A 27,298-nucleotide genomic window follows, 5' to 3' on the forward strand; every position below is an offset into this window, starting at 1 on the left:
GCGTTTGCACACACCAATGGCAGCCAAGCCCTGCTCGAGATTTCTCTTAATCTTCCTCCGCCATCCTGCGCTCTTTCCGCAGGCGGTGCTGCGAAGCCGGCAGAGCCCCGCGTCACACCTTACTGCTCTCTGAGATTGCTCCACAGAGAGCTCAAGGAGATGGCAATTCGGCGCTGATGCCGGCTGGCAGCAGTTGGGAGAGGGGAAGGAGGAGAGAGAGGGAGGAGGGGAGGGGGGAAAAAGTTGGCACAGATACCAAGTTTTTCCCTAGAGAGACATGGTGGGGGGGTGGTGAGAGAAGAGAGAAAATGACACAGAGAAAAAGAAACAAGGAAAAAGGCAGAGAGAGAGAGAGAGACAGAGAGAGATGATTAAAGTTCTCAGACATTCACATGTGGCATCTCTAGCCCATCTCAACTCATGACCCTCTAAAGATCACACCACCCAGCCAGAGTTCCCAGCCACCCACCAAACACATGTGTGCGTGCACACGCACACACACAGACGTACACACAGTTTCAGCCAACCTGGAAGTCAAAGCAGCCCAGACATGTGTGTATTCGTGCAAGAGTGTGTGTGCGTGTGTGTGTGTGTATATGCCTGTATGTTGTCTCTGTTTTGGATCGCAGTAGAATGCAGTATGTAAATGAGATGGTTATTACCGCAATGTTCATCAAGCTGAGCCGAGAAGACATTAATAGCCTGATGAATATGCATGTGAATTTGTTAATTAAGTTAATTATTCTGCTGAAAATGCATTCGTCTTCCAAGGACATTTTCCCAATGATTTTTACATGCTCTAGCCATTAGTCATGCTATATTTTATCAGGGAAATGAGTTTGCTTAAGTTGTAAAAAAAAAAAAAATGGAGCGAGAAGAGAAATAGAGAAAGAAAGGAAGAGGAAAAAAATGAAAGAGGAAAGAGGAAAATGTATTGGAGTTGAGAGTGGAAAGGCATCGGAGGCTGGCCTGAAGTTTGAGGCCCAGCTGGGCTTTTGAAGCCTGCCCTCGATTTTTATGGGTATCTCACTCTACAATTTTTTGCCCTTTTTTGATGACAAACTTTTTTTTTCCAGTGCCAAATTTCCAACACATTAATTAATTGTTGTAGCCAATTAACTGTAGTTGTGCAAATGAGTTTAGCACTAATTACCATGCAGTGCCTGTAATCACATAAAAAACTTGCTGAGAAAGAGAGAGGAGAAGAGAAGGAATGGGAAGGCAGTGGTGGTAGGAGAGAAGGGGGCCTGGAGTAGAGGGGCAGCCAAAGGAAGGAAATAAGCAGGAGTCCTAAGATTTCCTGGTTAGGAGCCATCTTGGCTTTGAGAAAAAGGAGCTGTCTCATAGCCACATTCAGGACCTCTGACAATCAGGAAATCTCACTGGGAGTAAGATTCAGTAAAGAGTGCTATCCCTTTGTCTAAGAACTTCCAGCCAAAAGACACAAGTTCAGAATGGAGATCTCTTGTTGTTTCAATGATAGAATGATGTCCCTACAGATTCTGAAGGCCTCGGTGTTTATCCTCATGCCTGGAATTACTGGGCAAGGGTGGTGCATGTGACTGGGAGATGTGCCATTTCTGATGGGCCAGGGGATGGAGAAGAGTGATATGTGCTTACGGCCTGGTTCAAGACCCATAAGTACATAGGGAAAATTGCTGAGTTCACAGCCACTGGGATAGGCCAATAGAGCAATGATAACATTAGCTATAAAAAGCTAGTTCCAGCAGGAGGTGAGAAGAGGCAGCCTTTGGCCAGACATAGCTCCCAGGAGAGGAGCCAAACCTTCTCTCCCACAAGTTGGCATCTCTACCACCCATCATGTCTGGGCCAACTCTAGGTTTCCACCTGTCAGCTTCGACCAGTGCCCATAGGCTGAAGGACAGACCAAATGATTTCTCCAGCTCCTTCAGATTTTGTTGTCCATGACTTCAGTTGTAGGTAAAGAACAGTTGTAAAGCGAGGACTAAGTGCCAGACTGGCAGTTTTCTTCCATGCTGCTTGCCCCCTTTACCACATCCCAGACACTGAACCTGCCCAAGGTGTGTGTCTGTGTATGTACATGTGCATATGCACAAATAACCTGTAGGTCTCACCCCCAACACCAAACAAATGCTATAATTACCCTTACCCCTCCAGAATAGAGTTCACTTATCATGGCCTGTTTCCTCAGACCTTATCAGAGACACATTCAGCTTCCATGGAGGACCTTAGCCACACATCCTCTCATAGACACCCAAAGGCTTCCTTTCTGATTGCATGTTCCAGGTCTGTGGGCAGATTGCTGGTCAGCTCTATCCACTTCATCCTTGTTCTTCCCTGGCAAAGGGGAAACAATTTCAAAGGCACATGCCATATTGCTCCTTGCTCTATGACAATGCTGCTCTTCTAACCTATGAACCAAAGTTAGCTGTGAAGACCTGAACTGACCCATGCTGCTCCAATGTTCTCTTGCTTCCAACATAGCTCTTTTGGTTCTGCCCACACCCTATTCCCAGCAACATTAGTCAAGGTCTGAGAAAGCCTGGTGCAGTAGAAAGAGCCCTATTATCTTGGGTTCCAGGCTCTTCTTTGCCATTTAACATGTGATCATTGGAAAATCATTTACTGGGAGCCTCAATTTGCCTCATCTATGAAATGAAAATAATAATAGTGCCATGCCTGAGGGGTTAAAGAAGCTTAATAATTGTGAGTATAAAAGTCAGCACACCAAGTAAAATGAGCTACTTCATTAATTGTAGTGAGTACAAAGTGAGAGTACAAAGTGTCCTTTAACAGGTGAATGGTTAAACAAACTGTGGTCCATGGTATACCATGGAATAAACAAAAGGAACAAACTAGGATACATACAAAATCCTTGGATGGATCTCTAGGGAATTATGCTGGGCAAAAGAAGCCAATCCTAAAAACTTACATAATATATGGCTCCATTTTTGAAATGACAACATTTCAGAAGTGGAGGACATAGGTGGTTCTTAAGGAGTAAGGAGGGTGTGAGGTAGGTGTGATTATAAAAGGACACATGAGGAATCCTTATGGTGTTGGAACTGCTCAGTGCCTTGACTCTAGTGGTAGATATACAAATTTACAAAGGCAATAAAATTGCACAGAACACACACACACATGAACAAATAAAATGGGGAAATGGGAATAAGACTATATTGGTGGACTATATCAATGTCAACATTCTGGTTGTGGTATTATAGTTCTGCAAAATATTAGCATTGGATAAAAGTAGAAAAATGTACAAGGGATCTCTGTATCATTTTTTTTTAAATTTTATTTATTCATGAGAGACACACAGAGAGAGACAGAGGCACAGAGATACAGGCAGAGGGAGAAGCAGGCTCCAGGCAGGAAGCCCAACGTGGGACTCCGGGATCACGCCACGAGCCAAAGGCGGCGCTAAACCCTGAGCCACCCAGGCTGCCCTAGACTGTTCTATTTAGCCAAAGGGAGACGCTCAACTGCTGAGCCACCCAGGCATCCCTCTGTATCATTTCTTAAAACTGCATGTGAATCTACAATTATCTCAATTAAAAAAAGCTATGCTTGATTAGTAATGTCTCTGTTGGGTCTAGGAGAGAAAGGAGCTGCCCTTGTGTTTCCATTGAAGAATTCTAAAGAGGATGACTTAAAAAACATTATTCTCATTAGGGTATATCAGTAAAATGACCATAACCCAGGGAAGAACGGACATTGTATCTGTTGACCTAATAAATCTACTTTTTAGAATTTACTAGAAAAATTGAGTAAAGTTTATAATGTGTTAGAATGTTCATTGTGGTATTATTTACAACAGTAAAATATTTAAATGATTAAAAATAGGGTATGAGCTTTGTAAGTCATAACATATTTGGGTGATGAAATACTTTATAGACTTCAAACATCCTTAAAAAAAAAACCATCTCGCACATAGTAGGCACTCAAAAAATGGTAGTTCTTTTCACTTTACTGGAATATGCTGGGTATTAAAAGAGCTAATGTAAAGTGCCTGGCAAATGTTAGACATTGATATCCTAATGGTTATCTCTCACAGCTCCATCTTAGATGATGAAGCTATACTTCCAGGCAGAACACTGTCTAATGTGCTACTGGCTTGAGGCATGGGAATGGCAGAGTCTGAGTCAAGGGATTGGTACTTCCTTTCCAGGAGACTGCCACCCCCTGCTCTTATTATGAAGACAATCATAGACATTCTTCCCAGCATACATACATTCACATATTTGGCCTATAACTTCAGAGGATTCATGGAGTCTATGAAGCAATGTCAGCCCTGGTGACTCCATAAAAGTAACAGACTATTATATCAAGCACTGAGCACCTACTGAGTATCAGGCAGTGTTCTAGGTGCTTTACACACATTACTTCACTAAATGCTCTCCACAACCTTAAGAGGTTGTTTATCTGAATTTTACAGATAAGGAAACTAGGGGTCAGAAAGGTTAAGTGACTTACTAAGGTAGCATAGTTGGCTAATGGTAGTGCTGATGCTGGAACCCAAGGCTTCCTGCCTCCCAAACTTGTGATCTAACCATCACATACTACATTTAGAAGGGTCATGAAGGGGTGCACTCTCAGAGCTAGCGTAGAAATTGCACTGAGGCCCACACCTGGAGAAGCCACAGAAAAGTAATGCTATTTTTTCAATTCTGCCTGGGTAGGCACAGACAAACCCATCCCAGGCAGAAAGAAAGTTTCTGAAATTGGCCCATTCTCAAGTTTTATATCCCATGAATAAGTTTTTCCATATGTGTATCTTCTATCTTTTTTGCTAAAATCTGACCTCTTCAATTTCTCTTGTTTTCAGTGGGGACAGTGAATATATGACAAGGTACTCTTCCAAGGCCCTAGGCTGGGAGGGGTTGGAGGAGCTTCTCTTTTCCCAGTTCTGTTGAGGCCATGACTAAGATGTTTCAGTCTCCTTGGTCTCTTGGATTTGTCCAAGGTATCAAACCAAAAGATAAGCAGGAGAAAATTGGGCCAGGAAGAAGAGCAGAAAGGAGTAGCCTAACCAGACCAAGGAGACCAGCTTGGAGAAAGGTCCGGGAGTCTCTGGGGACCCTAGTGCTGGGCTTGGGCTAAAGTTAAGGTGGGCAGTTTTTCCCATTAGACTCAGCAGCCAGTTTCATGTTTAACATTCACCTAGTTGGGGAGATCTGGCCAGCATCCCTAATGCCAGAGTCTCTTGTTAGTCTTGACATGACATCTCTGCAGAAAGGAGGGGGCTGGGAGCTCTGTCACTCCACACTTATTCCGGTTTCAATACTACCTCACTATGCTTCCTCAGGACCAGGCAGCCCAACTGGGGGGCTTAGAGATGCCCAGGGAAGAGAATCATCTTGTGAGGAGGATGCTGGGATTTCAAGGCTGGATCCAAAGCTGTTTTCTCTCAACATGAGAGTCAGGAGGGCAACTGGCGCCTGAGTCTGGACACACTGACTGGGGAAGGGAGGGTCCTCCCTCCTACCTCCCTCTGCACGCCATTCTACCTTGCTGGGGCCCAAGCATGCCCACTGCTCTCTTTGGCTTCCCTCACCCCACCTACCCTATGGACAGGAGAGGGTTAAAGGCATAGTATGGGCAAGCTATAAATTTCCCATCAGTGTGGGGAGAGTAGGACTGTTGGCAGGGAGGGGGTTGGGCTGGGGGGGAGGGGGAGCTGGGAAAAAGCCAGGAGGTTGTCTCTAGGTAACAATAAACACTGCAAGCAAGGAGCAGCTGTTACACTTACTCTCTCTGCATCACAATGCTGAAATAACACTAATAAACCAGTGTGCCCAATGCACAGGCATACACACATTTAGGGCCAGGCCCCACTGTACCCTTAGAGCTGCCCTCTGCCTCAGGTCAGGGCCCTTGCTGTCAGTGGACATACTAGTCTTGGCCTTGTGGGGAGGATGAACACTAAAGAGTCAGTCTCAGAATCAGAGGCATTCTCAGAGTCGGGGGCGGGGGGGGGGGGTGGTGGTGGTGGCAGAGGCTGGGGATTTTGGGTTCAGTTTCTGATGGCATTTACTGGTGCAAAGAGTTCAAATGGGGGACCTTTTGGTTGGGAGTTGGGAGTAGAGGAAGAGAGTGGGAGAGAGAAAAGTATAAGGAACAGAAAACTACTTACCATACCTTCTCAAGCTGGAGGGGATGAGGTGGCCAGGAATGGGGCTAGCTGGAGTGAAGTAGAAGAAAAGGGAGCCCAAGAAGAAAGTTTGAGAAAGAGGAGGAGCATGTGTTATTGAGGAGTGATTCTAATCTCTCTCCTGGGTCTAAACTCCCCACACCTGCCTACACCCACCTGGTGCACCCAGGCTCCCCCTCACAGCACCATTTTTATACCAGAGCCAGGTGATGTGTTGGTTCAGTTCAGGACTGAGCTTTATTATGGGTATTCCAGCAGGGGGCCCTAAGCTCCCAATGCTGCCAGGGAGAGCTGCAGGAGTAGAAATGGTCTTATCCTCCTACAGGAAAAGTGAAGAGTGAAAAGTGGCTGGTCTATCACTTTCTCCAGACCCCAGCTGGATCTCCAGAAGCAGCCCAGCAGAGTGCACCCCCTGCCCAGTTCCCGCCCCCCTCAACCTGGACACCAGAGCTGCCAGCAACAAAATAGGCAAATGAAGGGCTCTGTCAGAGAACTCTCCTCCTCTTAGCCCATCCTTCACTGAGGTTAGAGGGAGAGTACTATTATCTGGATACACTAGTATCAAAGATCCCTGTTTCCCTGTTTCCTTTTGCTGAAACAAGGATGACTGTGGGTGTCAGACACTGGGACTGCGGTCAGAGGCATGAATGGTTCTCTTGGTCCACCTTCTGGCCCTTTTCTGCTGATGTGATCTCAAACACAATATCCTATCATCCCAGATTCAGAAAGGATGGAGAAGATGCACACTGCCCATCTGGCTTGTACGGGAAGAGAGAATCAGTACCTTTGAAGATCTATGGTGTCTGTTTGCAGGGTAGAGAGTACTGAGACCAAGTGAAAATCCTTCCAGGGAGGAGTAGCTGTGTCTACCTGCACATGTGAATACTCAGTTCCCTCTGGCAGCCAATGGATACAATAGGATACTACTGGCCTCTGCTATCCTTTCCTCAGTGGGAAGCCTCTTCCTGGGAATGTTCAACTTCTCCTAATCTCTTCTCTCCCATTTCCCTCTATTCTTTCATAGCTGGAGCCTCTCTTTGCCCCACAATCCAGATGAGAGACTCATCCACACAGTTCAGAGTGGGGGAAAATTGGGGCAAAAGAGAGCTCTAACAATCCTGGACCCCCTTCCTCTCTGTTGTTTTCATGAGTTGCCCCCATTGCTATGAGTCACCAGAACCTTGAGCTCAGCTGAGCTGCCAGCAGCCTTCTCCCTCTTTGATCTCTAGTGAGGCAAATATACACCCAAAGCACCCAAACCCACCATCTTCCTACTCACAGGGCCATAGCTTCCTCTTTCATCCCTAGGAATCTGCAACACAGACACATGAGATGAGTGAGCAAAGAGAGTGTGAGAGACCCCAGCATGTGCTCTGTGCCAGAGCAGAGAGCCGGCTGCCTGAACGGCAGAGCAGGATTGCTAGCCAGGAGAGCTGGCACACTTGGGCACACAGCCTTGTCAGCATGTGAGAGGGGGCTCTGGAGAGGATGGGATAAAGAGGCTGTTTCAAGAGCAGGCATCTCCTGGCTCCCTCTCTGGTCACTGTTTCTTCTCCTCCTTGGCCTCATTTCCTAGGTGGTGTTAGGTATCATATCACTGCCACCTCTGAGATGCCTTTCTTCCCTTCCTCCGTGGTGGCTTTGGAAGCTAGAGAGGGTATATGTATAACAACCTTCGAGGTGTCAGGTGGGAGGTTCAGACATCCAAATCTCTTCCCAACCTATAGGACACACAGAGGGAGAAGGAGGAAAGGAAGAATCCCATCAGAGTGAAAGCTAAACCCTAGGCCAATGCTGAGCTCCTTTTTCTCCAAAGGGCAGGGCATCCTGGGTGCTGCTACCTCTGCCTCCCACTTACTTCAAGTCTGTTCCTCTTTCCCAGCAAAGGCTCAGCATTCCTTCTGGCCTCCAGGCTCCAGGCTCTGACTCCAGGGCTGTAGAGCTTGCCTAAATCTTGGGAGTGTGAGGCAGGGCTGGTGGGGACTGCTTGGAGGGAAGCCCCATTCCTTAGAGAAACATCCAGAATCTAGACTGAATGCTTTAAGGGCCTTTTGGACACTCCAGTATGCCACCAATGTTGGAGCAGGAGCAGACAAGGGGTGAGAAAGGGCCTACTAAAAGCCTGACACTTTCTCCCCTCCTTCTTTGCTGTTCATCTCCACTGCTCTGTGTTTCAAAGGAGAAACAGCAGCTCTGTAAACAGGAGCCTCTGATAAATCCTGTGAATAATACTATGAACGGCCTACTATAGGTTAGGCAGCCAGCCCCACAGATGGGACTACAGACCTCAGCTCCCAAATATCCCCTCTGTTTTCTCCCACTTTTTAGGCTCCTCCCTGACTTTCCCGGACAAGAGAAGCAAGAGAATCTTCCTTTTCAATTCCCTGGCATAGTTCTCCTACCAGTTTCCACTACTATCGGCCCTTCGAAGTGAGGGAAGAGCTAGATGGGTTCTTTTTAGACTGTCTGGGGGTGGGGGGGATGTGAGGGGTCCTTCTCACCTATTATTTGTAGAGAAAGCAAGGAAATGACCCTGAAGGTCTAAAGGTAAAGCAAGGTGAATCTAGGCCACTTAAAGAGGCATATCCTGCTCTTCCTCAAGGACTTTGGGGATATAAAATGGGATACTGAGAGAGAAGACAATTTTGGGAGTCGGGGGAAGGTGTTGGGGGCTTGGAGAATGTGATGAAGTTTCTATCCACACTGCTTTCCAAGCCCTGTGTCCATCTTTGCCCTGACTTCAACTTAGTCTCATGAAGCACAGAACAAAGAATCTTGAATTTTTTAAGGGAGGAAGAAGATGCCAGGAAATGCCACCTTTGGCAACCTGGTGGGAAAGTCCCTTTCTCCTTCATTCTTTCCCTCCTTAACTCTAGTGTCTGAATAGCAAAGGAAGGAGGGAGTGGGGATGTGGATGGCTGGAAACATGCCTTCCTCTCCACTGTGCACCAACATCACATGAAGCCAGACAGGGCTTGAGTAAGTGTTCTAGGGTCATCACACCGCATGAATACACGGGCATTTCTGACTTGGCCTTCAGAGCCTTGAGTTTTAACCCTGTCTCTGTTTTAGGCCTAGACATGGGATAAGAGGTATAAGACCACTCCTCCCTACATTTTTGGGCATAATTTTCTCTAGCAATTTATACTATGACAGGGAAACTTGTGATAAGATCTTTAAAAAAGCTCAATATTTAGTCACCTTTGGGAGATTTATTTCTTGGTTCAGGAACTGGTGTAGTTGGTACATTGAATTATCTGTGGACTTTACAGAGTATAGCAAAGTCTCCATGAGAGTTGGGGACCTCTGGGGATCTGTTGGCTTGGAAGCAGGGAAATGTATGCAATGACCTCTGGAACTAGCTATATGAGGGAAACAGTCCTCAAATAATGCACCTGCCTGACTCCCCTCAGTTGCTTCTAAGACTTGGAGGCCAGAGAAATGAGAGTCCAATAATAATCCTGCCAATCCTCTTCCCTCGACTTTCCTCCCCACACCCTATATACCTACCAATCAACCAACCAACCAACCAACCTACCTACCTACCATCCTTTCCTTGGGTTCCCAGGAAGTCTCCAAAGCCAGGAACACAAAGCAATTCCAGGACAGGACTCAACTGATTTTTCCTCTCTGGGTTTCCATTTCCACATCTGTAAAGTGAAGATTCAGTAAGATGAACTCCAAGTTTTCTCCTTTGCAGCAGTAAGGTTCTATGATTCACATCCCAAAATCATCAGTCCTCACATGTATGCTGCTTTGCATGTAACCTCCAGGACACTTCTCTTACGTCTAAACATTCAGAAATATCTTTAAACTCTGCCTTCCTCTTTCCTCATACACCGTCTCAGGTTCTATGGTCCCTAGCTCTTGCTCCCTCTCTTCAAGGACCTCAAAACTCTGTCCCACTTTCATTTCAGTTTTACATCTCACTGGACAAGCCCAGCTGGACAAAATCCTAGGAGCAAGAAAATTGCCTTACCTAATATCCTGGCTGCAATTTTGGGCCTCAAACCCAAGTCAGTTGGTACAGTTCTTCCTTTTTTAGAGGTCCTGGCAGTTGGGGGGAAATCCTGGCAACTCTCCCTAGCACCTCCCCTCCTCCTCCACCTCACTATTCCCCATGCCAGAGAGCAAAGTGGCCAGTGATTGATGGGCCTGGGTTCCCAGTAACCGCACCCAGTGGCCCAATCCTCCTCCCTAACCCAATCCCTCCCCTGTCCCTATTCAGAGATCAGATTGTCTCATGTTGGTCCCTAAGGTCCCATTAATTAAAAATACATCCAATTAAATGGCAGGTGAAAACGTGCTATTGGAGCTCTCCACCCCCTGCCCCAGCTTGGTCTCCCCCCCTCCTTTTAAGGCTCAGCTGTGCTTTGAGCTGAGAAAAAAAGAGAGAGAGAGAGAGAGAGAGAGAGGGGAAGAAAGAGGGAGAGAGAAGAGGAAGACATAGGGGTGGGAGGATGAAGGGGGGGTGTTATTTGAACCTCTGCCAGAGTAGCATGTGCCAGCCTGGGAGGGTGGCACTGTGCCCTGGTGTCTAATTTCTGGAGGTGTGAGTAGGTTCAGTCAGCTGGGTACGAACCTCCATTTCCCTTAAAGGGGCAGAGGGAAGTCAAAGGGTGTGGCTAGCTGTGCTGCCCTCCTTCTGGGCTTGGTGGGTGAAAGGTAAAAGTATAAATGGTAGAGGGTGTGATGTTCAGAGGTTGCAAGAGTCTAAGGCCTCCATTCTTGGCATATCTCTGCTCCTTCCCAGACTGCAAAGAAGGTAATGAGAAGCCGGCTGGGACCCAGGTGGCAGGGCATGGCGATGCTCCCAAGCTAGGCTGTGCCTACCCCTACCCATAGGAAAGCTGAGAAAAATAACAGAGGGAGGGAAGAACAGAGTCATAATTTGGGTGGGAGCAGATGGGTCAGATGGGATAAAATATACAAGGATGGATGTTTGTATGGGCACCACAACACCCAGCACCTTATAGGTAAGAGGGTCCAGAGGGACTTGTCCTATTTGCCCTTTCTCTAGGCAAAAAGAAGCAGCAGTAGTGTGAAGTCCCCTCAACCAGGTCGCCTGGCAGGCTGTGAGCAGGGTGTCTCCCCTGACAAGCACTGATCATTCATTCTTCTCCACACTTATGGTGTCCCCAGCATTTTGTCAGGTAAGGCATCTGCTCCACCCTCTGCCCCTCAGAAAGCCCTCTGGCCCCAAGCAATGCAAAGTTAATGGCCACTGAGAGCTGTTGGGAGAGAAGCTAGGAAAGAAGGGGTGTCTGAAGGTGGTACTCAGAATCTAGGCACCAGTGGGGGTGTCTGTAGACCCAGGGCCCCCGCCTGGCCTCCTTGGCAGCCTCGGTACCTCCTCACTTCACTTTAACGCTAATTGGAGATTTTAATCTGCGCTGCTGCTCTGCTCGGGGTGCTGGGGGGAGCGCCAGCTGTGCAGTAATTCCAGCAGCACCGACTGTTTAATCAAGCTGTCCTCCTGGGGAGGGGCCCTCGGGCATGGGGGTAGGAGGGAGGAGGAGAACCTCTGTCATCTCCCTTAGTCTGTTCAGCCTGGAAGGGCTTCATGGAAACTGAGGATCAATTGTGGGATATCTCACCCTCATAAGGGCCCCATGGCCACTTGGATCCTTGGCAGAACCAGTACACCATATGGGGTCAGTTTGAAGCTCAAGGGCCAAAGCATCCCCCCTCCCCATCCAGCTTCGTGACACCTTTTTTTGGGTGTCCCCCTGCCATGCAAGCTGCAAACATCCATTGGACCATCTTGAGTTTGGCAGGTCTGTGCTGGCGGAGGTGATAGGGGCACAGAAAGCTGAGCTTCTTTACTTTCCTCTTCCCAACACTCTATCGCTAACAAAGATACTTTTCTTAGGACTGTGAGATTTTTTTTCTTTGAAACCCACAGGAACCCCTACTCTCTAGACTAGAAAGTGATTGTTTAAGAGGCAGGGAGACAATGGGGGTAGAAGGGAAGGGCAGCTGAAACCTGCTACACCCTGAGGGAGAAAAGCACCTATGCAAGATGTGTGGTGTCTAGCGCTGGGGGCTTCCTGAATTCAGATGGAAACATATGGAGGTGTCAGGCCACTAGGGTGGAGTGTTCAGGGTATCAGGCCATTTTTAAGGAAGAGCAAGTGGTACTAATTATTCTTTTGGCTTCTTGGGGCCTGGCTCCCAGATTCTCTCAGATTGTTTCTGATCCCTGTCTGGAGGAAAGGGTGCCTGCCTCTGCCACCCAAACTATGCCTAAGGGGCAGGAGTTTTAATTGGTCAGCAGCACCCTCGTGTGGCAGAAACCAAGAATGCAGCTGCCCAAGTGGCCCAGCAGCTTTGAGAGATCAGACATCCAGGTTGATATCCAGATGGACAGAATTATAAATGTTGATGATCTTTGAGTCATCAAGGTACCCATGCATACTTACTGTTTGACCACTTCCAGGGATATTTCCTGCTTCTTTATCCTTTCATCCACTGCATCCTAATTCCAACTCAAGATATGTGTCAATCAGGAAGGGAGCACCTGACCCAGAGTTGGCACTTACTATGGCTGATGCTTGTGCTGTCTGGCTTACAGGGGTGAGAGGGGAGCTGCTGAGAGAGAAGGCCTAAGAGCAAAAGGTAAGTTGATGTCACACAATGGCAGGAGAGGCTCTGGCACCTCTGCCAACTTTACAGGTGCCAGTCAAGAGCTGCCACCTGAACTATGCCATCTGAACTACAGACACTGTCACCTGGTGGTGGGTTTCTGCTATACAGCAATCCATTCTTACTCCCTGGGGAGGTCTAGGAATGACTAAGGACAGATTCTCAGAGCCTTGAGATCCTTGTCCTTGGGAGTAGACACCAGATAAACACACCTTTCCCTCAAAAGACCCAGGTATTTTCCAAGGATGCCAGGCCACTGGGCAAAATGCACATCTATGGCTTTAGACTTCCAGCCCCAAGAGAAGTGCTTGTTGCCTATTGTTGGACCCCTATACTCCAGGGTGAAGTGTCTGTTTACTGATCCCTATTTCCTCATCTACCAAAAGAGGAAAATGGTTCTGAACTATAGAAAAGGGGCGGATATTTAATATCAGCAAGGTCCTGCTAAAGATTAAAACTGGAAGTTGCAGGCAGAGAGCTGAGTCATTAAGGCTTCCCCTTGTTGGAGATATTTAACAACAGAGAGAAATACTTCCAGAGAGAAATATGACCCTGTTTGGGGTTGGTGGGTAGAGAGAAGAGCCACCTACCTGGCAGCAAGAAGGGTGGGGGTGGGCACTGAAAGCCCATGACCTGCCTGGTTCTGGGCAATGAGGATAGAGGGAAGCAGGCTTGTGGGCCTCTACTTCTGGTGTCTTGCCCAATGTCTGGACAGGTGAGAAAGGGTTCCATCAACTCTGGAAAGGAGGTAGAAAAGCTGATGAGAAGTAGTAAGAAGGGAAAGAATGCTCAATCCCACTCAAAAGAAAAATAGAGAAAACAGCTTCTTAGAGAAGACAGGGCTGTGTGTGTGTGTGTGTGTGTGTGTGTGTGTGTGTGGTGGTGGTGATGGTGGTGGTAGTGGTGGTGGTGGTGGTCGTGGTCGTGGTCGTGTTGGTGGTGGTGTGTGAGTAGGACAAGTGCTGTAGAGAGGCTGAGAGTATCCCACCAAAGAGGAATATCCATTAGTGAAATGGGCCAAGAGGAAAGAAGAGGGATGAAATGACTTGTCAATGTTAATAAAGAGAGTCATCTACTCTAACTGGGGAAAAATTCTTCATGAGAAGGTAGGATACCATAATAGGGTCAAATGAAAAGCCAGGAAAACTCTTCTGGAGATCTTTGGGAATAAGAAACTTCCCTGAGTAGGGGTGGGGGTGAGAAATCCTTTACAAAAGCAGGCCTCAAACCCCTGACTGGCCTTAGGTTCCTACCTGGCTTTAAAGTCAATGAAAGACTGAACTTTTCAGGGCTCCAGATGCCAGGTGACTGATGGACTTCACCAAATTCCTCAAAGGCTATCCTTTCTTCTGCTGCTGCCACCTGTAAAGGAAAATGACAGGTTTCATTAGACATGAGACAAGGGACTAGACATCAAAGAAAAATTTGGTCTTTCGCCCAGTGAGTATGGCTTTAGTAGGTAACAGCGATGGTGATGGTCACCACTCTTCCAATACCCTCAAACATGAACTCACAAAGCCCAGAAGGATGAAGATGAACCTTATATGCTTCCAGAGAGAGTTATAACTGCTCTAAGATTCCTACCTCCTGGGAACCAGCTCCCAATTCAATAAAGTAAAAACAGTGATTTCTATACTTAAGACGTAAATTAGGAATTCAACAGAACCAGAAACTGTAAAGCCCAGAATATAAAGGGTGATGAAGGTTCAAGGTTAATGAAAAGTTAATGCAAGAAGGTGACTCAAGAGGAGACCAGCTAGTTTTAGATCAGATCATGGAGGCTGTCTTATGTAGGGAGGAATCATGTTCTCCCTATATTATCAATTGGGGTGTGATGGAGAAAATGTAAAGGTTATGTACTAGGATGTTTCTTTGTCATCAGCACAAAATGTTCATTTTGCAGACCTGCCGTTCCTCTGACCTAGACTCACAACTTATCTCTAAGCTGTTCAGGGGTACCTTTCTTCCTCCAAGATTTGATTCCAGTTTAGGGACTCTTTAGCATTTCCCTCTATGCACATCATTGGCTCCCAGACTCATATGCTCAGAAACTAAGCATTGGAAGGGACTATAGACACATCTCAGAGAGGTCCAAAGAGGGGTAGGGTAGTCTCAGCACTAGAGTGAGAGGACTTCAGAACCTGCTGTGCAGGTCAGTTCAATGAGCACACTATTTAGGGCTTAGCTCACTGTGGAGCACCACACCACCTTCCTTCTGCCTTATCAAAGGAGAAAACCAACAACTTAAAACTTAATAAGGGAGAGTAAGGGGTTCCCCCCTCCAGGCCCGTTTCCCAGCAATCTCAGAGAATATCTCATTTCACTCGAGTTCTATAATCCCTTTTCTCATTCAGGGAGCCCCTTAGCTTCCCAGCTGAGGTGTGTCTTCTTTCTCCCTTTTTTTGGATTTTGCTTTTTCTACAGCTGTATGGTAATGCAAAAGAGCCTGAGTTGAGATTTAGGGTAAATTCTTCACTGGGCCTCAGAGGGTTTTTCCCCACTGCGTTCCAAACCCGAGAGCTGGTGGCAAAGTGCTCCTGGAACTTTGGGGGTAACTCCGCGCACATCAGGGTCTTTGGTGGTGCCTGCAGCTTGCTTTCCCAATGAACTGAACTCTCTGACTACATAAAAAGATTACACTTCGTACAATTTGTATGTCATAGAGAGATTAGTCTTTGAGGTAAAAACACATAAAGCTCCTCAGTTTTTCTACTGTTTTTCAAATCCACCTTTCCCCCTCAAAACCTCACAGCCCTACTGAGGAAGTTCAACACTCATAGGAGTTGGCAATCTTAAGGTTGGGGGAGATCTATACTCAAGTAGGTTAAGATTCTGGCCTCTTGGATTCCAGTCTTGGCTGGCTGCCACCAACTCACTCACTATGAGATAGTGGGCAAGGCACTTCCATTCCTCAAATCTGTTTCCCCTGCTCTGTACACTGGAAGAGTCAATTAGGTGATCTCTAAGCTCTCGCTGGCCATGATTTTACAAGGAGACAGTTCCTTTTATCAGGAAGTGAACATTCCTGCCCTTCACACCTTCTCTCTGGGCCACTGCAGAAAGAAGGTCCCCTAGAAAAGCCTGTCTTTCTCATACTGGCTTAACCAAAGGGACAAATGAGGGAGTCCCAGTAGGAGGTCTTCCTTTCAGTGCCAAACTCCTTCTCTCCTGAAGAGATGTTAAGAAGGTGATCTAACTCTAACCCTGAATCTTTACAAAGTAGAGAAAACACAAGGCAGGTATGGGGCAGGAAAGAGGTGAAAAGCAAGCCCCCCCAACATACAACTCAGACTGTCTGAGCACACACTTGGCTTTGCCCTAGGGAGGACCATGTGTCAAATACAACTGTATGTGGATGGAATAAGAAAGCAAGGACATGTGTAAACACCCAGAGCATTGATATAAATGTCCAACCAGTGCAAACACACTCACTACTGTTCACTCCTACTTTAGGCCTATGCATGCCTTGTAAGACGCAAGGGTGTGTGGGGGCTACCAAATGCTAGTCTTGCCCCTCCCCAAAGTCAGAAAGGAAGAGATAGTGAGACAGGAGCTACTTGGCTTCCTATAAATTGTTTTGTCCTTCCTCACAGCTGCAATCAGAAGCTAAGGGCTCCCGCAGGCCTTGTTCTGATCTGCTGCAGGCGATGGAGGGTTTTTGAAACGGAGAGGACTTGGCTGCGGCCCCGTTTCAGCTGCCATTGGGGCTGGCTAATGGGCTCATTCGGGAAGACCCCCGCCTGCTGCACTAAAGAGTCCCCCGCGGACCCCCTCCCCAATCCCAACCCAATTAATAAATGGGGGCTCCCACTTTATGGCTCTGGGAGCAGGAACCAGAGATACAAATGACCCCCAGGGAGGGACAGAAAAAGGCCTTCCAAGAAACAAGCCAGAGAATTGTGCATCCATAGGCACATGCTGCCACAGGCTAGTCATATTCCATTTTCAAAGCATTAAAGGAGAAGAAACTGGCAAAAACTGTATTTTCTTTCCTAGATCCAGAGAGGAATAGCATTCTTGAAGTCTGTGAGAACACCCCAGCAATAATCTTTCACCTGGATTTCCCACCTGCAAAGGGCAGAGTGCAAATGACTGGGCACACACCACATACTTCACTATTTCCTAGGTGTGCTGCCTCCACCTAGACCCCACAATACTGAACAAAGACATATCCCATCAATTCGATAATCAAGTAAACACTTCCTACTTCTTAAAAACAAAGCAAATACCTCTTTCCAAGCTCTCATTACCATCAACAGCATAAATGTGTCCTGGGATCATCTCTCCTCTTACATCCAAACTATCATCTAGCCTTGCTAATTCCTATGGACCCCCTTCCTTTCTTCTCATTCTCTTTGTCCCATTCTAGTGCAGGCCCTCAGGGCCTCACATTTGGACCAGAACAAAAAATATCCTAGCAAGCTTTCCTGCTTCTTTGACCCAGTATGAGATCCTCAACATCATATTCAGCCCACCATGCTCTGCTTCCTGTTAATGCTTACTAAATCAAATCTGAACTCATTCAGGCCCGCAAGGCTGCTCCTCTAACTTTAATATTTCTCTCCTTTACCACCCTGACTAGCCCATTCACAGCCTTCTGCACAAAACACACATAAAACTTCTTAAGTTTTGTCTGAATACCTTCTATTCCTCTATCTTCATTACCTCTATCTTCTTCATTACCTCAAAGAATCTTTTCTGGTTAACTCTAACTTGACGAATTATTTCTTGGCTATGGCTATTTCTGTACCAGGTTACTATTTTATTTCAATAGCCTGCATTAATGTGCTGACTTACAAATGCTGATTCCTTACTTTCCACTCAAGTATAAGACTCATCTCCTAGATCCAGAAGCTTTTCTTTTCTTTTCCTTTTTTTTTTTTTTTTTTTTTAAGATTTTATTTACTTGAGATAGCAGATGGAGGGAGATACAGACCCCTGCTGAGCGGGGAGCCTGATGTAAATCTCCATCCCGGAACCCTGAGATCATAACCCAAGCTGAAGGCAGATGCTTACCCAACTGAGCCACCCAGGTGCCCGGATCCAGAAGCTTCTTTTAAAAGTGAGATCTTCCCTTAATCTTCCTCAGAAGTTGTCCTGTACCCAGGACGTGACTCGGCTAATAATATTACTGCTCCCCATTGAAGCAGCCCTCATGAGATAACACTTGGGATATCATATCAAACAACCATGAGGAATAAACTCTTATTCTCAATAGCAATGTTCAAGCTGCCACCTGCTCCTATCAACATTGAAATTGGCACTGAGTCTTTCCAAAATTATAAATTCTTTCATGACCCCAACGTGTTACAAAACAAAAACCCAAAAAACAAGCATGGTCACCGAAGGCATTTGTTTATCTCCTTGATTCTTAGTATACAAACACTATATTCTTTGAAGTTCCCTTAGGATGAGAAGCCCCATTTTGTTCCCTATTTCCAAGATTAACCTATATTCTCAGTCATGAGCTGATTTTCTAGAATGCAAATCAATCCCAGAGCCAACAGTAATCTTGTTCTCTACCAGCTCTGCCTCTAGCCTACCTTTGACCATCACATTTTTGGAAGGTCTCCAGCAATAGAGAAGTTATTCATGAGTCTCAACTATTTTTTTTTTTTTAGGTTTTTTTTTTTTTTTTTTTTGAGTCTCCACTATTTAGCAAGTACTTCCTTAGATTAACCTCACTCTCAAACCCTGACTCTTCACTTCCTATAGTTTAGCCCTATGTGGTTAGACAGAAAAAAGTGATCTGCCACTTTATTGCCACCTATGTATTGCTCAGGATAACAAGAGGAATTTGCCTTTTACTCTTTCCATTCTTCAGCCTCCAGGTGCTTGGATCAAGATAATAAAATCAAAGCATTTAGCACAGTGCCTGACACATAGTAGATTCCCGACAACATTAGTTCCTATTCTCTCTCTCCTTCCTCAAAAAACCATAGGTTCTCAACCTTTCTGGGCCTATTTGTTTACTGGCTGAAGACAGCATTGAACTAGACAAACTAATGTCCTTTTCTGGTTCTAAGTCTGTGACTCTAATTCACTTTTTGGTTTGTTTACTTTCCTACACACTGCCTTCACTTGGATCTAGAAACAAAGGAGAGAGGAATAACACTAGTTCCAATGCTAGTTGGCCTAAAATACACAAAACCACTTTCAGGAGTTTTAAAACTCCAAAAATACAAGTCACTTTTTTAACGTGATGCATCCATATCATCCCTTCCTTCCTTATTTCTGAATTATTCTCTTGAAATATGTAGATAGCAGTAGGAAGCAAAATTTCTGTGTATGCTACTTGCTTAATATAATCAATCAAGCTTTCCTAGTGAAAACGTCTTCAAAGCCTCTCCCAACCTAAGGGTTCTAGGCCCATCCTCCAACTATAAAGGTAATACTACTATACTCAAGGGCAACTCTTTACTCACAGTGGTGCTTCAATGGGTCTCCTTTAAATGAACTGTGAACCTTTAAGGCAATTATCCCTTTTCACTAGTCCATTATCTTTCCTTCTTGTATTTCTATCTCTTCTTTAAAAGCAATTATACCCTTAGTCCCTTTCTGCAGCCCAGCTATCAAGACCACTCTAGTTCTGCTTCCCTTATTTACATCTCCTCGTACTGCTTCATTTTATATGGACCTTTGGTCCCCTAACATAAAATGCAAATGCTGGTAACAAGGCCAAACTCAGAAGTTCCTGGATTTACAGAAAGGATCAGACTTCTAAGCTCTAAGTCTTTGAATTCAGCCTCTTTTCTCCAGGGCCAAAAGCATTCAAAATTGCATGAGCTTTGGTGGGGAGGGTTGTCTGTCTACAAGCTGATCCTTACCTTACCTACAAGGTAGGTATTGTAGTTCTGAGACACAGGAGGTAAAAGAAAAAACATCCTCCAAGACTCAGACTTTATTTTTTCATTTAGCTCTGACTGCCAAATCTGCCTTTCTCCATGCTGCCTCCCTCAAGAGATGATTTGGCTTGGATAAAATGCCCTTCATTCCTTTGGAACTATCAACATTAACTGTAGTTTACAACCATGCCAAAGCAAAACATCTAAAAATCCATCTATTTCCAGGTCCTAGGAAACCTATGTCTAAGTGAATTTACTTTATAGCTACATTCTCTTATTCCAGAGAAGTATGGTGTGGCTATGGGCTACATACTATGGCTTCACTAACAATCACCCATCTAGAGTGTTAAAGACTAACTTCATATCAGCCCCTTTCTCTCAGCCTTGGACCACTAATTTTTGAGGTAGATATGAGAGCAATTCAGTGGTCAAAGCTTTTTGGCACTCTGGTGATTAATCACCAGGGCATCGAAGCAATCCTCATCTGCTTTCTTATGGATAGCAGGGCCCTCTTCTCACGCACCAAGGTTTGCTTCCCACAGACACCATCTGCAACTGAGCTCAGAAATGTCATCACCAAAAGCATATCTCAGGACATGAGGGAAGAGGATGAAGTGAAGTGTTGAGACTCTCTGCCCTTCCTAGACCAGTAAAGGAATCTCTTGTACCCCCACACAACATAAATTAAAATCTCCTTAGCAGTAAGAAAGCATGGTTATTTTGCTTCCTCCCTCACCTCTTATCCAGTAAGTTGAGGATCTGGAATAGACATTTGTCTTCTGAGTTGTTTCGCATTACCTTTCAAAACTATGAAGCAGCAGTAACTCTAAATATCCTGTAGGATTAAGCAATCAATATCTCTGGTAGGCCTAATGCATGCAAGGTGGGCAGTGAGTGAAAAATAGGAAATGAAAAGTGGGTGGACAAGAGATGGAGAGATGGCTGCATATGGGGAGGAGTGGTAGAGTACCACCAGCAATTCCTCCAGGTGTCCTGAAAGTCTTTCAACCCTAGCTTGGCGTAAATTTTCACTTGAGAGTATTCTTAAAGTTACAGGAACATTAAAAGTATTTCTAGAGGATAAATGCCACACCTGGACAGTAAAATTAAACGTGTCCAGAAATGCTCACCTTGCCTCTCAGGACAACCAAAAGACTTAGCAGTTCCACCGCTCCCTTGGAATGGTTGAATATTTACTCACTTGAGGAACTCCCCACTTCCTTTCCACCTAGCCCTTCAGGATGACTAAGTTGTGAACAGAAAAGTAACTCCATACCTGAAACACAGTCAAACTATGGGGCAATCTTTAATAACAAAAGAAATCCCAGCACAAAGAGAATTAACTGTTAAACCTTGAGGCATTAACTTTACCATACAGTTAAGGATACCTGTCTGGTATCTTAAAGAGTGCTTAAGAAATGTTGATACTGAAGCAGCATGGTTTCTAATTAGAAATAGTCTAGGCTGTGAGAAAAAAGTCCATGTTAGTTAAGTTAGGTCCTCAGCCTTTAGGCCCAGAATGAAAAAGAAGCCACTCCTATGAAGTGGAAACAATATTCTATAGTAGGTTGAAGTTCATACTCCTAGGCATGAACCTGCAGTATATAAGGCCAAAAACCAAATTCTTTTTCTCTGGAAGCTAACCAGGAACACAAGATTCCAGGAATTGGAACAATCTTGAGCTCTCCATTTTCCTTCTGGGTAAAGACAGCCCACAGGTAAGGGACCATCATAAACTTTGGGAAGTCAAAAACAGGTCAGCAACCCTCACCACCAGTATTTGAATTTATCTTCCTGATTTCCTTGTTCTGGTGTACCCTTTAACCTGTATGACTGCTCACCCCACCACCAACTTCCTGATAACCTATCTTCCTTCCTTTCCTACTTCCTTTCTGTCTTCTAATGGGTTTGATCTGCTCTCTGCCTACTTATAACTAGCAGGACTGCAGCACACCCAAGGGAAAATTTAGTTCTCAGTGGTCTAAACCATGAAAGAAAAGGGAATAAAATTCTCTCCACAGGTGAAAATAGTTAAGATTTTGAAGATAATAGGATTTTTACCCTTAAAAACAACTTTGACTCATTTCCTGGCTTAGTAACAGATGAGGAAATCTCAACAGCTAGAAGACTAATCTTAATCTCCATGCCTACCCTACTCATGGTAACATAAGAACTGGTGGGGGCGGGGGTGGTTATTTTTGAGACTATTCTTTGGTTTAAACAGCCTCTTACCAATTTTCATTGCCAAGTTGAGCCCAAACCCACTTACCTCTCCTTTCAGGAGTTGGGGTATATGAGGCTCAACTCTTTTGATGGCTTGGCACCATCATTTGTGGAACTATTTCTACTTAAAAAAAAAGAGTTACCTTACGGTTTCCCCAACGTTTTTCTCTAGTTCCTAGTCTAGTGTTCTGAAGCACCTCTTCAAACCCTGAGAACTTTTTTTTTAAATATATTTTATGAGACTACAGAGATTCTGAGACAAATAATTCTTAAGATAAAGTGGAGGAAAAAACCTTTTACACACTATTAGATTTGCTCAGAGGCTACAGGTAAAGAAGTAAATGCAATGGAGCAAAAGTGGTATAGTAACAGGAAATATTTAATTTTCCAATCTCCACTTTCCATTTTTATAAACTGAAAGAAAAATTTAATATATTACAAAATATCTGTACATAGACAAAGTACACCCGATGTGGGGCAAAAACAAGAGAGAGAAGGAATACAGTGTCAGGAACCTAAATCAGGGAGAATGAGGTGGCAACTGACACTTTTCTGTTGCAGCATTCTCTCTCAAAACCTGCTGGTAACCATTTTAGTACTGTAACTATATATGCATATTACACATACACACACACACACAAGTGGCTGGGTGATGTCTATGGCATAAGTTAACAAAAAAAGTCCTACTTACAAATTTGTGCTACTGCCCTGCTTTTAAAAGTATAGATTGATGTCATTTTATCACTCCTATGGACCGTTGAAGAAAAAACTAAGGAAATTGGGTCAAACAAAATTGTTTTCAAAACCACAAAAATGATCATGGCCAAACTAGTTTTGCCTCTCATTCATGAACAGAATCAGATTTTTTCATCTGTTCAAAATAATGTATTTAATGGACTTATTACCTCCCGTGGTACAGTAACTAAAACAAAACAAAAACTGCTTTTGAATATAATTCAGTTTGAAATTTTCTAACAGTCAAGTTGAAGTTCTGTCAAAACTTTACTTCTATCACATTTATAGATAACATAGTTGAAAAATTAACAAATACCTTTTCTTCCTCCACACAGATTCCAGGTTATTTGAGTTTCTTTTTTCCTCTGGTTTTAAAATAATCAGTTACCAAACTTTTCCTTGTAAAGGCTAGACTCCCCAAAAGGGGGTAGGGAGTGAGATGGGATCATACACACACACACACACATACATACACACACCCATACATACACTCACCCCCTTCCCTAGTAGTAGGGATGGGGGAATGGAGACTTAGTATATTACTTAGAATATTTGGCATAATTAAAAATAAGGGGTGGGAAGGGGGAAGGAAAAACATTATTGATGACTGCTGATAACCAAAATGTAATTAAAATATAGAGCGAATTTTCATATTTGATGGGAGACCAATTATTTTTACTGGATAGGTAATTTGAAAGTATCCCAGGCTTAAGGTCTTTAATCATCAGGGCCCAATGCCTCAAATTCAAATATTCTAAAATACAAAGGCCCATGTCTGAGGACTAAGAAGTCAACAGACAAAAGGTTCAGATGAACTTTAATGGAATTTTCCAATAGCATGTCAGTGAGCCTAGCAAATCTAATTGGACATACTGGTATAAAAAGCCATCAATGCCAAAATGGCTAGAAGGTTCTTCCTCTAATGTTTGCCCATGAGGGCAAGGCCAGACCAAAACCCAGAGAATAATAAAGAAATACACACACCGGATATCTGCCTATTTCAGTAAACAGGGAAAAATAGTCTTCATGTTAAGTATCTGAAGAGGATTCTTCATTTCTTTAAAGTTTTTTTTTTTTTATTAGTGCACCTTTCTCTCACAAGTAGTTTTTATTTTTTAATATAAGAACTTGGCATTGAAACATGAAACTTCACTTGAGTTCTGAAAACTATCCTCCAAGATGCTGAAGCATGTTTGCCTTTTCTCTGTAAAAGGGCCCTAATCTACGTTTCACAAAAGTCTAAGTCTGTGCAGATAATTTATATGAATGTGTATGTTTTTAAAACACATTATATGCTGGTATTCACATAGAAATGGAAGCCAGAATGAAAAGCCTCCCAAGTTATCCCACCCTGAAAGCCCTTCCCTTTTCCATTTCCTGCTTATAATAAGGCAAAATTCTTGCCATGAAGTCATAATTTAACCCCTTTTACCAAAAACAAAACCAAAATCAAATCTCTCTAGAGGAAACTCCCTAAAAGAACTAGCAGGATATACATGCTGAGATGTGTATATGTCAATACTGTTCTTTCTCATGGTCTGTTCTTTTAAAATTATTTTTTAAAAAAGGTCTCATATTGAATAGATCTTCAGAAAAATATGCACCCTAAACTAACTTACATTTCCATGTATTTTCAGGATGTATTTCTTTTCTCTTTGACAATAATACAATCCTCTGTTTCAAAGTTTTTTTTTTTTTTTTGACATAAAAATATATGTGTAAACAGTATGCTAACTGCTCTTACTAGCCCTCTAATTATGGAGGCATCATCTCTAACCCCAGCTCAACAGCAATGTCCTAGGCTGTCTGCATTTATGAAACAACTTCACCATCAGAATATGGTTTTAAAAAAACAAAAACATTTTAGAATTGAAAAGTTACAGAGAACAATATAGGAGTTTGAATTTCCTTTCCTTTATTTCAAAAAAAAGTAAAGAATTATCCCAGGTTCTTGGGCATCTCAACGATTAATTTTTTCCAAACAAATGCCTCGAGAGAGAGGGAGAGAGAGAGAGAGAGAGAGAGAGATGGAGGGAGAGGGAGAGCAAGAGAGAGAGAGAGAGAGAGAGAATGAGAAACTCTATAAAGAAGGGATAGAAAAGGGATGAGATGGGGTAAATCTACCTACATGCCCAAGAGCGCCTCTTTCTACAACCTGCTTCATGTGCAGGGAGAGGGGCATGTCTTTGTCAAAGCAGAGCAAATTTTAAGAGTAATTTATTTGGAAAAAAGGGATGTTCAAGATGCTCAATGGGGGAAAAAAAGAGTTCACTTGAAAGCAAAATTGTGAGATGGTGGAGAGGAAGGAAACATTTATTTAAATCAGCCAGTCACTCTGTTTCCCTTATAGCAAAAGCCTAAGAGTAGCTCAAATTTTGTGAACACTATTATCTTTAAAGGAAAACAAAACAAAACAAAAAAACAAAAAACAAAAAATTCAAAAGAAATCATAAAAAAATCCCCAAAATTTAAAAACCTAAAGAGAGCCTCTCCTGAGCCATCTCAAAATTGAAACTGTTCTCCTTTTCTTCTGCTCAAGAAGTGCAGGCAAATGAACTAATACAACATTTACTTTTCAATTTAATGACCCTCTCCACATTCTCTACTTATAACTACTAGGTAGAGTTGAAGTAATTGTTCTAGCTGTAGCCCATCCAGGGGGAACTGGTGCCAACACCATTATTTTATAAGTCGCCTGCTAGTAGCAAGTGAGCAAGGAATACAACAGACAGCTTTGCAGAGGCCAAATGCAGATGATTACCTTGCTCTGGCAAATGATTTCATTAATATTTCAGAGGACTGGATGGAAGGATGAATAGGGAAGGAATTTTTCAGGACACTGAAGTCTCTGGGTTAGTAAGGAACTCCTCTCCCTCTTCCCCCTCTTGGCGGGACTCTTGTAGGCCCCCGATAGAGCTTTCCATAAGCAGAAGATTGAGCTGGGCCCCCCCAGTTAAGGCCTGCTCCTGAACTACTGGCCCCAGTGGTTCCTGGCCCCAGCTCCCCATAGTTCTGCAATTTGGTCTCTGCATGTACCACAGAGTTGCTGCTTCCCTCAGCTTTCAGGAATGGTTGCCCGACCACTGAGTGTAATGGCAAGGGGACCCTGGCAAAACGGAGGTCCTGGTCCCCTGGGAACTGCACTGACCCTGTGCCCTGGTAACTGCTGGACTCCCCAAGGTGGCTCACAGAGCCTGAGAAGGTCCTGTTCTTCACCAGGGTCTGGGTCAAGGATTCTGTCAAAGCTGGACCAGAGTTGCGTTCATCAGTGTCAGTGGCACTGAACCCTGTTTCAGGCCCATCAGTGTTTCCGTAAGTCCTGTTGGGATGGGGTCGGGTGGAGTATTCCATTGGTCTCAAGGCCTGGTGCTCATGTGGCAGGTGGCCAGGAGGCTCTGCTTCAGGCTGGGATAAAAGTTGCAGCAAGGCGGCTGTCACGGCTGGGTTCAACTCCTGGGGGGCGCTGGAAAGATCGCCTTCAACCAGAGGGGGTGGAGGTGGCGGCGGTGGAGGTCCGGGGGGCTCAGGGGGCCTCTTCTCTGGTGGAAGAATGTGAGGAGGACATGCTGTGGAAGGGTTACTTCTTTTAAACACCATCTTAAAAATCACATGTGATTATAAACACACACACACACACACACACACTCACACTGCCCAACATAAACAAATGTCAATACAAGTAACCAAATATATATATAAAGAATAAAATCTTGGGATCAGGAAATTGCAATTTATAAATAAAATCAAGTGATTAAAATAAAACAGTTGCATTCTGAATCTAACAGCTGGTGTAAAAAAGATCATGTTTCAAATGATTGTCCTGATTTGTCTGAGATTTCCTCCATTTCCTTCCTTAAGGAACTGTTCTAATATGTAGGCTGCTGGCAGCCTCCCCGCCCCTTTTTGCTGTTGGATCAAAATATTAATGAAAATAAAATAGAAAGAAGGAAGATGAGAGGAAATAATACACATGTTGTGGTCACATTTCTAGCACATAATCTTGCTGTACAATAGGAGACCTTGCATAGACTTAGCTAATACATTTTACAGAACATTTTAATGATATACGGTTAACACCTAAAATAGAACTTAATATACAGGAGAAATGAAATTAAGTAAAAACCTTTCATTACCATCATGTATAAATACACACTTGCTTCTCCAAACTTTAGTTCCCTCTTCCCATAACCACATTCTGAAGAAAGGGATGTTAACCACCATTCTGTCGTTCAGCTTCCTATGTTACAGTAATTATAAAGACTAATTATCATAATTTTCCATTTTGTTTCCCAACCTCCTTCATTTTTTCCATGCTATGAAAAAAATTACTAATGTCATGCAGAATGAATGGGCTGTTGATAAACATCTGTTTATCTTGGAGACCGTGACAAGAACTGAGTATTTAGAAATGTATTGAACTTATACACTACACTGTCTTCCAAAGATCTTTGTCTTTCTTGAACTACTCCCCATATTCCCACCCCCCACCCCCACCCAACTGCTGGCTAAATTTGCCCAAGCATGGCAATCATTGTCCGATAACTCCTGCCAAGACCAGAGAGTAGAGATGTAAAATGGTGTGAGTTTGAGGACATACAAAACCAAGTACAATCAGAACAGTGATTTTTAAAGAGTTGGCAGTCACCCTGCTGAAGAAAAGGTTTAATGTTTTGGGATATCTTCCAAATGACTGATTTTCCTGTTCCCTATGGAA

At 44.1% G+C, this 27,298-nt stretch overlaps 1 protein-coding gene across 23 annotated transcripts in view; it reads right to left on the bottom strand.

Annotated features, from left to right (window-relative positions):
* Window positions 1–27,298, bottom strand: part of CDK12 (cyclin dependent kinase 12) — a 79,423-nt gene that overhangs the window by 3,713 nt on the left and 48,412 nt on the right. Inside the window, exons 14-20 of one of the 23 annotated variants that reach the window (XR_004818536.2) lie at window positions 25,733–26,150; window positions 14,035–14,143; window positions 13,372–13,518; window positions 12,559–12,741; window positions 9,683–9,786; window positions 7,416–7,857; window positions 2,132–2,319 (exon numbers count right to left, since the gene is read on the bottom strand). Coding sequence is in view for 2 of the 23 variants with exons in the window: in XM_035720468.2 (XP_035576361.1) it covers window positions 25,438–26,150 (713 nt within the window). In the remaining 21 variants the exon portion in view is untranslated. Of the gene's footprint in view, window positions 1–2,131; window positions 2,320–6,354; window positions 7,858–9,678; window positions 9,787–12,558; window positions 12,742–13,371; window positions 13,519–14,034; window positions 14,144–22,210; window positions 26,151–27,298 lie in introns of those variants that run through there. The other 22 variants (XR_004818531.2, XR_007413196.1, XR_004818543.2 and 19 more) reach the window with 22 other exon arrangements.

The sequence above is a fragment of the Canis lupus genome, chromosome 9, assembly GCF_003254725.2.
Source record: "Canis lupus dingo isolate Sandy chromosome 9, ASM325472v2, whole genome shotgun sequence".
Taxonomy (NCBI): Eukaryota; Metazoa; Chordata; class Mammalia; order Carnivora; family Canidae; genus Canis; species Canis lupus.